We start from the raw sequence: 8,970 nt of genomic DNA, 5'->3' as shown, positions 1-8,970 counted from the left end.
GGACTGAGAAAGAGGATGAGGGACTGAGGAGGAGGAGGGACTGAGGAGGAGGAGGGCGGTCTGAAGGTCGTGCTTCATCCTCCGTCTGTAAACCTGCAGCCCTGAAGACAATGTTTCTGCCGCTGTGCTGTGTGACGGACAGCTGCCCACACACTCCGAAGCCCCTCCCACCTGTATGGTACACACACACACACTGACCGACTGACTGACCGACTGACCGACTGACTGACTGACTGACTGACTGACTGACTGACTGACTCCTTCATAAAGAAGTGAAGATATTTCTTTTTAAACCAAAGTCGTTTCACTATTGCTGTTTTTTCTTTCCTTCATGTTTTAAAGAAGACGTTTGTAATACCTCCTCATCCCCTCTCCTAGGTTGTACTACCTAGATGAACTCGACTAGAGATACGAAGCTAGATAGCTAGCGCGGTCGAGTGCTATTATCGTTTTAGTTACGTTCTGAATCGCACTTACAGATGAATTGCCTTATTTGTAATTTACCAACGCAGCCTTGAATACATTACAAGCCTTAATGCCTTCTGCGTGCTCTTAGCACTCAGGCACTGAACGATTCTACGTTGAGAATGGGTCCATGTTTCACACGTGCACTAACGTGTTTTCAGTTTCGTAGCAGAAACTAAAAAACGTTGCCGTCATATGCAAATTAGACCCTGATTCTGATGAGGCATTTCAGTTAGAGAAATGACCATAGCATATCCCAGATAAAAATGAGATTGAGACCACCTCGCTGTTATTTTCAATACAAAGGCCCCTGCCACCAAAGAATTAAACTATATTTTGTTAAGAGGCAGTGAAGGGTTGAAGAATATTGTTGTTTGTATTGAGTTCTCCTGATATCGATGACCGTGAGGCTGTTCCCTCTGAGACCTAAACACCTGTAGATGGTACTGAATGCTTTACGCCAAGTAAAGCATTGGTGGCTCATTTGACAATTATATAATAAGTACGTAATAATTAGATAATTATTCATGTTCGTTTTGCAGTTTTCCTAATGATTATACAGTGTATTCCTATCGTTCCTTGTTTTGTTAAAGTCTTAATTTATGAAGAGAGGTCTTCTCGTTTATTTGCTGTTGCAAGGGTTAGAATTTGCGTCTGCAGTACAGTAGGATTATTCTGAAACATTCTCTGTTGATGTTGTCTATGAAGGTGTTTCCTTTTATTTTTTTTCGACTTTTATAACTCAATGTATTGTGGTCTAACCAGGACCACGGGACGGTCCTAGTCCTGAATGAGACTACTGAAAGATGGAAGACCTCTCTACACTGTCGGCAGAATGACTCGACCTTTCCTCTCAGTAAGGTGTTATTTATGAATTTGAACAAAAGTGATGACTGCGGTTCAGAAAATGTGATTGTACAAATGAAGAATGGCCAGGCATTTCTGGAAGGAGGTCATTAGAAACGAAAAAAAGGATTCTCGGATCATTTTAAACCTTCAACCGTTTTGTCACGTTTAAACCCAATGAAAACATGCCGGTTTCCAAACAAACTGGTTCATCTACCATATTTACAGGGTAAAGTTTCCTTTTATTCCAGCAGCGTCATTACGACACTGCTTTATAGACATCTGTACAGCCCTAAACACGTTAGTCACATCAAACAATATCGTCAAATTAAATCATATTTTATCATAAATATATTCGGTAGCTCCTATGTCAAATAATAACTTTCCTGATAATATACAAATTCCAGATAGCTTTCCCTTTTTGACAATAACGGAATGCTTTCCAATCGAGCTGAGTTGCTGTTTTAATCTTCAGGTACTTTAGTGGTGATTCCCGACAGACTGTGACCAAAGAGAAGCGCTGGTGTCCTTCCTGTCTGCGGTGGCCCGAGTCCCCCACTAGAGGGAGCTCTGCACTCCCCCCAAAGAGCACGACAACTTCTGTCAACGTGTTAGATTTGACTCAATATGCAGATGACCAATGGAGACACCCGGTTGGTATTAACCTGGCTTTACACCAATCACCTCAATGACATTTATGAAGAATTTTGAAGTCGTACTGAATTTGTACTATTTGTAGAACTTGTAAAATGATGCAAGGAGAGATGTTTGTATTCAATCTTGTTTTTATAATATAAATTCTTTAATGACACAATAAAGATTATATTGTTAGAAATTGTCTGTGTGATTGGTGTGGGTGTGTGGGTGGCGTGGGGGTTGAGAGGTGACCCTGACTGCTCTAGCCTTCCTGTCGTGTCGGGGTCAAATCTGACCGATTACCATTTCGATCAATCATAAATATTGTGTTTTACATTTATTTGTCTCGAGGGCTTATGATATCCTCCACACTAGGCATTTGAACATTTTACTCTGAACACAATGAGTCGGCGCCCCATCAGACGATTTTCTGTTAGAGAAGCTCTTGACCTTTTTTTTCAAATTGATGAAGAGGGGATTGAAGTTGAACCAGCTATGGATAAGGATGTCTCAGAAATAGAAGACAACGATCCTGATTTTGATCCAGACCATCATGAGACCGAACAGTCAACGGATGGCGAGGAAGAGGCACCTGAGGCAGAGGCACCTGAGGAAGAGGCCCCTGGGGAAGACACACCTGAGGTGACATTCCAGTCCAAGGATGGCCACTTGCTCTGGTATTCATCCCCCAGGACAGAGGAGGCAGAGCAAGAGGGGAAAGTATCATTAGGATGACGCCAGGGCCAACACGGTATGCAACATCTCGGGTGGATGACATCAAGTCCAGCTTTCAACTCTTTTTACCAGACTCCATTGTGGAGATTATACTGCTGATGACAAACCTGGAAGGGGGGCGTGTGTTTGCGGACACATGGAAGGCATTGGACCAGGTAGACCTCCAAGCCTACCTGGGTCTGTTGATTCTAGCAGGAGTACATCGGTCCAACAATGAGGCTACAAAAACTCTGTGGGATGCAGAGTCAGGGAGGCCTATATTCCGGTCAACTATGTCCCTGCAGCAGTTTCATATCCTCTCAAGAGTTAACAGATTTGATGACAGAGCTACACGACCTTTCCGCTGGCGAGACGACAAACTGGCTGCCATCAGGAACGATTGGGACAGGAGGGTGGAGCCCCTACCACTGATGTACAACCCAGGCCCTGAGGTGACAGGTGGGTGGAGCACCTACCACTGATGTACAACCCAGGCCCTGAGGTGACAGGTGGGGTGGAGCCCCTACCACTGATGTACAATCCAGGCCCTGAGGTGACAGGTGGGTGGAGCGCCTACCACTGATGTACAACCCAGGCCCTGAGGTGACAGGTGGGTGTAGCGCCTACCACTGATGTACAACCCAGGCCCTGAGGTGACTGTGGACGCGCGCCTGGTCCCTTTCAGAGGTCGCTGTCCATTCAAACAGTACATCCCAAGCACACCAGGCAAGTATGGGATCGAGATCTGGGCAGCATGTGATGCCAGGAGCAGCTACGCCTGGAATATGCAGGTTCAGACAGGGAAACCTGTTACTGGAAGGCCAGAAAAAAAAACAAGCGGGCCTCAAGGGGCATAACATCACTTGTGGTAACTTTTTCACATCACATGCGCTTGGTCAGGGAAGCTGATAAGAAAGCTCACCATGGTGGGGACAGTGAGGAAGGAGAAGCCTCAACTTCCCCCTGCACTGTTGTCGACCACAGGGTGCGAGGCACTCTCATCCAAATTTGCTTTCACTGACGCACAGTCTTGTGTCATATTTGCCCAAGAAAAATAAGAATGTCATCCTGATGAGCGCTGTACACAAAGACGCCGCTGTCAGCGAATCAGAGCAAAGGAAGCCCCAGACCGTCCTGGACTACAACAGAAACAAAGGAGGCGTTGACTGCCTTGATAAGGTAACGTACATTTTCATCTGTCATGCTTTTGATTTACTTGTATTCATGTAAGAGAAAAAAAACATTGCATTTTGTGCAAGACAAGTTCAATATTGTTTCCATCAATGCAGCTTACTGGTACATACACCTGCAAGCGAATAGCCGCTCTTTAGCCTGTGACGGTGTTCCACAACATCCTCGATGTGTCTGCATGTAATGCATATGTGGTGTGGACAGCGATCGACCCGGCCTGGAATCAGGGCAAATGTTTCAAGAGGAGACTCTTCCTGGAAGAGCTGGGGAAAGCTTTAGTGACTCCTCTAATTCAAAGCGCCAGCACCTTGTGTTCATGTTGATGTTCTGTGAATTTGGTCTCTGTTTTAATTTTTCTGTCTTTTTGTTTTTACAATAAATTTTAATTTTGGAATACAACTTTCAATTTCTGTCTCTATTCACTGCAGTTATTATTGTAAACCAGTAGTCTGAGACATTGTTTACAGGTTAAAAGGGAGTTAAATAAAATTTGGTGATGATACATTTTTTTTATGTTAATGTAAGGGGCAGTTAAAACAGGCCAGTCAAATTTGACCGGGAGCACCAAAGAAAGGGGGGAGAAACGGACACGACACAAAGGCTAGCAGACGGTGAGAAGGTAAAGGGCCAGCGACGCGAGGATAGCGAGACCTGATTCGCTGCGAACCCCGACTGCACCTGGGACTGGGACTGGGACTGAGAGAGGGAGAGTGAGAGAGGGAGAGAGGGAGAGAGAGAGAGGGAGAGGGAGAGAGGGAGAGAGGGAGAGGGGGAGAGAGAGAGAGTGATCAAAATCTCACCCCATAATAACCTAACTAAAATGGGTTAGTATGAGAATAATAAATGCATTCAGGAAGGTGTGTGTGTGTGGCTGTGTGCGTCTCTGTACATCTATCTGTGTGTGTGCGTCTGTGTGTGTGTGTGCGTCTGTGTGTGTGTGTGCGTCTGTATGTGTGCGTCTATGCGTGTGTGCGTGTCTGTTTGTGTGTGTCTGTGTTTGTGTGCATCTATGTGTGTCTGTGTGTGTGTGTGTCTATGAGTGTGTGTGTCTGTTTGTGTGTGTGTGTCTGTGTGTGTGTGTTTGTGTGTGTGTGTCTATGTGTGTGTGTGTGTCTATGTGTGTGTGTGCTGGTCCTCACCCCCCTGGAGCAGCATGTCCTCAGTGAACAGCAGCGAGCCGTTGTTGGGCTCTGATCGGATCCTGAGCAGGCGGCACATCAGGGGGTAGATGTGGATGCTGTCGAACGGCTCGGCCACGAAGTCCCTCTTGAACTCAGGTCCGAAGGCCCTGAAGATCATCTTCATGTCCATCTCACCGTTGTGGAAGCCGTGGTCGCCTTTGTTCACGTAGACGATGAACCTCTGTGGACGCAGAGACCAGGGAACGATGAAAATGATAAAAATAACACACAATAATTTGACATATAGTATCAGGAGATTCAGTTTTAAGTATCTGGAAGAAACTATTTCCTTTCGCTTGTAGATCATTTCTTTTACAATCAGTTTACAAAGTAAACGATTCAGGCAGATCTTCAGACACATAAGACACTACACGATAAGAATTAGCATCAGAAGTGTTTCACACGTCATTCTACAGGAGGTCAGTCGGTCTCCACGACGACGCAGAGGACGGACGCCCCCTACCGAGTTGAGGTTGAAGCCGAGGTCAGCCACCACCACGATGGGCGTGATGCGCTCGCTCAGCCGGAGGTGGAAGCTCTCGGGCAGCTCCTCCTTCTTGTAGACCGTGAGGTTGGGCGCCAGGGACAGCAGGTCGTACACCTCCTGGTCGCGGCCGGGCCGCGGCGTCACAATGCCGTAGCCGCCGTAGTCCAGGATCTCGAAGCTGGTGAGCTTCAGCAGGTTGAGGTACTTGTTGAGGACGATCTCGTCCACCTCCGGCCGCTTCTTCACCGTGGTCATGCCGTGGTCAGAGGTGATGATGACGTTGAGGCTGTCGTTCAGGCCGTGGCGGGCGATGGCGGTGCGCAGGTAGCCCACGGTGCGGTCGATCTGCCGGATGATCTCCTTCCTCTTGGGGTGGTCAGGGCCCTTGGCGTGGCCGACGTTGTCGGGCTCTCCGTAGTACAGCGTCACGAAGTCGAAGTCCTCCTGGGAGAACCAGCCCATCACCTTGTCGATGTTCTCCCGCCACTCCGTCTCGTTGTCGTCGGGCCGGTTCGCCACCTCCACCAGCGCCCGGTTCACCGGCTGCCCTCGGTATGTGACTCCGCCCCCCGGGTAGTAGAAGGACGCCGCCTTCAGGCCCTGAGACATTCAGTGGAGACAAGGGGTTAGAGCAGTACCGGAGCGGTCCACAGGGGGCAGTATCAGGGTCAAGGGGTTAGGGCAGTACCGGAGCGGTCCACAGGGGGCAGTATAAGGGTCAAGGGGTTAGGGCGGTACCAGACTGTCCACAGGGGGCAGTATCAGGGTCAAGGGGTTAGGGCAGTACCGGAGCGGTCCACAGGGGGCAGTATCAGGGTCAAGGGGTTAGGGCGGTACCGGAGCGGTCCACAGGGGGCAGTATCAGGGTCAAGGGGTTAGGGCGGTACCAGACTGTCCACAGGGGGCAGTATCAGGGTCAAGGGGTTAGGGCGGTACCAGACTGTCCACAGGGGGCAGTATCAGGGTCAAGGGGTTAGGGCAGTACCAGACTGTCCACAGGGGGCAGTATCAGGGTCAAGGGGTTAGGGCAGTACCGGAGTGGTCCACAGGGGGCAGTATCAGGGTCAAGGGGTTAGGGCAGTACCAGACTGTCCACAGGGGGCAGCTAGCAGTGGCTGTGTTCTTGAGATTGCTACTTGGTGAGGTAATTATTTTGTCAGATAGTTGAGTTTGAAAGCTCTTGGTTAAAAGACAGTTGAGTACACAAGAGGGTTACTAGGTTAGAAAGTTAGCTACGCAAGATAGTTTCTTTGGTAAGATAGTTCCGTTTTGAAAGCTTAGTCCGTAAGAAAGTACGGTTAAGAATAAACGGTTACGATAAGTATGTCCAATAACTAAGTAAAAAAGTATCTAATTAAGGTAACCATACTTATACTTTCTACCAGATAGTTGGTGAGATACTTGATTATCCTGTTAACGTTCTCATACTGTGAACGTCATGAAATCCAATCAGAGCAGCAGGCTACCTGGTTCTGGGCTGTGATCCACAGGGTAAGGGTTAGGGTGAGGGTAAGGGTTAGGGTGAGGGTGAGGGTGAGGGTGAGGGGTAGGGTGAGGGTGAGGGTGAGGGTGAGGGTTAGGGTAAGGCAGGCTACCTGGTTCTGGGCTGTGATCCACAGGTTAAGGGTGAGGGGTAGGGTTAGGGCGAGGGTGAGGGTGCGGGTGAGGGTTAGGGTAAGGCAGGCTACCTGGTTCTGGGCTGTGATCCACAGATTAAGGGTGAGGGGTAGGGTGAGGGTGAGGGTTAGGGTAAGGCAGGCTACCTGGTTCTGGGCTGTGATCCACAGGGGTAGGGCTCCGTTGTCCCACCACTCAGACCGGGTCATGGCGACCTTGTGGGGGATCTTCTGGTTGGTGGTGGCGTTGTACATCATGTTGTGGACCACGCCGTGGTCCTCTATCCAACGGCCTACCAGGGGAGACACGCCCTCTCGTTAGTGAGGTCGACCCGCCTCGTTAGTGAGGTCGACCCACCTCGTTAGTGAGGTCGACTCACCTCGTTAGTGAGGTCGACCCGCCTCGTTAGTGAGGTCGACCCACCTCCTTAGTGAGGTCGACCCGCCTCCTTAGTGAGGTCGACCCGCCTCCTTAGTGAGGTAGACCCGCCTCGTTAGTGGGGTCGACCCGCCTCGTTAGTGGGGTCGACCCGCCTCGTTAGTGGAGTCGACCCGCCTCGTTAGTGAGGTCGACCCGCCTCATTAGTGAGGTAGACCCGCCTCGTTAGTGAGGTCGACCCGCCTCGTTAGTGAGGTCGACCCGCCTCGTTAGTGAGGTTGACTCGCCTCGTTAGTGAGGTTACCCGCCTCCCTAGTGATACACCTGATAACCAGCAGACCAACCTTGTAACTGAACTAGACCAACCTCGTTAGTAAAGAAGGTTAGTTAGGTTTGTTCTGTTTGTTATCAGGTGGGCAGGCCCTGGTTAGCTAAGTAGCCTTCACACCTGATAACGAGCATGCCTGTCAGATGGTGGAGTCCTGTTCTAGTCTAATCTAATTCTGACTTGTTGACACGATTATGTTGGAAAAATAGCTTGGCTCTGAACTGGGCTTTTCACGTAATAAATTAATTATAAACAATACCATATAAACAATTTGATCATCAGCTATATCTCTCTAACCCATGTAGGTCTAACCACGTACCCAGACCACCTTAGAGAGCAATGCAATACAAATGAAAAGATAATGTGCCCAATGATGGAAAGTAGGCAGTAAACACGGTAATTAATAAATAAAAGAAGAAAGGTCCATTACCTCCAGACTGTTTTCACCCTTTCCATCCCCAAGTAGTGTTATTTCGAAGGACCTTTAACCTCTTAAACTCGAGGTTCCCCAGATTTGGGAAGACCGTGATCACTCTCGGAGCAAAAGGCAATCAACACTGCCCATGTAGAAATAGTCATATCAAATTAAACATGAGAAACTCTGCTACAAGCACATATAAGTCATTTTTACAAGCACCAAACACAACTCAAACACCAAGCATATAATAATTCGACAAATTACACGATTAAAAATAGGCTGGAGGTTAATAAAGTGGTTAAGCTGTAGCCTATGAGGCGTTGGAGGTCCAGGCCAGGGGACCAGGGGTCAAGCGGTCAGTCCTACCGGTGACGGTGGTGAAGTGGGACGGGGAGGTCATGGTGATCGCGGGAGGGGAGATGTACTTGGCCTTCACGCCATCCCGAACCAGCTGGTCGAAGTTCGGCGTGTCCACGTCCTGGTCGTAGTCCCAGCGGAACCCGTCGAAGGAGATCATCAGCAGCTTGTTGTGGGTCTTCACCCGGCTCGACGTGGGGCTCCCCGCGACGATGGCCGCGGTCGCGATCAGCAGCAGCAGGTGGGACAGCATGTCGTTGTGTGGCGACCCGGAGCCCGCGGTCCAGGGAATGGATCTTGGTAATCGCCTGCTGAACGGTTATATTCAAGGACGAGACCTTGGACAGGAGGT

The 8,970-nt window shown here is 49.1% G+C and overlaps 1 protein-coding gene and 1 long non-coding RNA gene across 4 annotated transcripts; one reads left to right on the top strand and one right to left on the bottom strand.

Moving 5' to 3' along the window:
* Nucleotides 1-6: 6 nt before the first annotated feature.
* On the top strand, nt 7-2,146 carry LOC115545550 (uncharacterized). Its single transcript, XR_003977115.1, has 2 exons — nt 7-1,321; nt 1,787-2,146. It is a non-coding gene; the product is annotated as an uncharacterized LOC115545550 (long non-coding RNA).
* On the bottom strand, nt 2,092-8,955 carry zgc:153896 (alkaline phosphatase family protein). Of its 3 annotated transcripts, XR_003977106.1 has the most exons (6): nt 8,628-8,955; nt 7,284-7,429; nt 5,497-6,120; nt 4,992-5,214; nt 2,540-4,548; nt 2,092-2,479 (listed from the first exon to the last, which is right to left on the bottom strand). XR_003977106.1 is itself a non-coding variant. In XM_030358786.1 (5 exons), exons 1-5 carry the CDS (start codon nt 8,869-8,871, stop codon nt 4,454-4,456), a joined length of 1,332 nt encoding a protein of 443 aa, XP_030214646.1. In that variant the 5' UTR covers nt 8,872-8,955; the 3' UTR covers nt 2,092-4,453. The 3 variants fall into 3 exon arrangements, 2 of the variants coding, with proteins under 2 accessions (XP_030214646.1, XP_030214647.1); XM_030358786.1 differs by having other exon boundaries at nt 2,092-4,548; XM_030358787.1 differs by having other exon boundaries at nt 2,092-4,542; nt 8,628-8,953.
* Nucleotides 8,956-8,970: the final 15 nt, after the last annotated feature.

The sequence above is a fragment of the Gadus morhua genome, chromosome 6, assembly GCF_902167405.1.
Source record: "Gadus morhua chromosome 6, gadMor3.0, whole genome shotgun sequence".
NCBI lineage: Eukaryota > Metazoa > Chordata > Actinopteri > Gadiformes > Gadidae > Gadus > Gadus morhua.
Note: the sequence above shows the minus strand (reverse complement) of the source record. Positions and strands in the feature narration are given on the sequence as shown.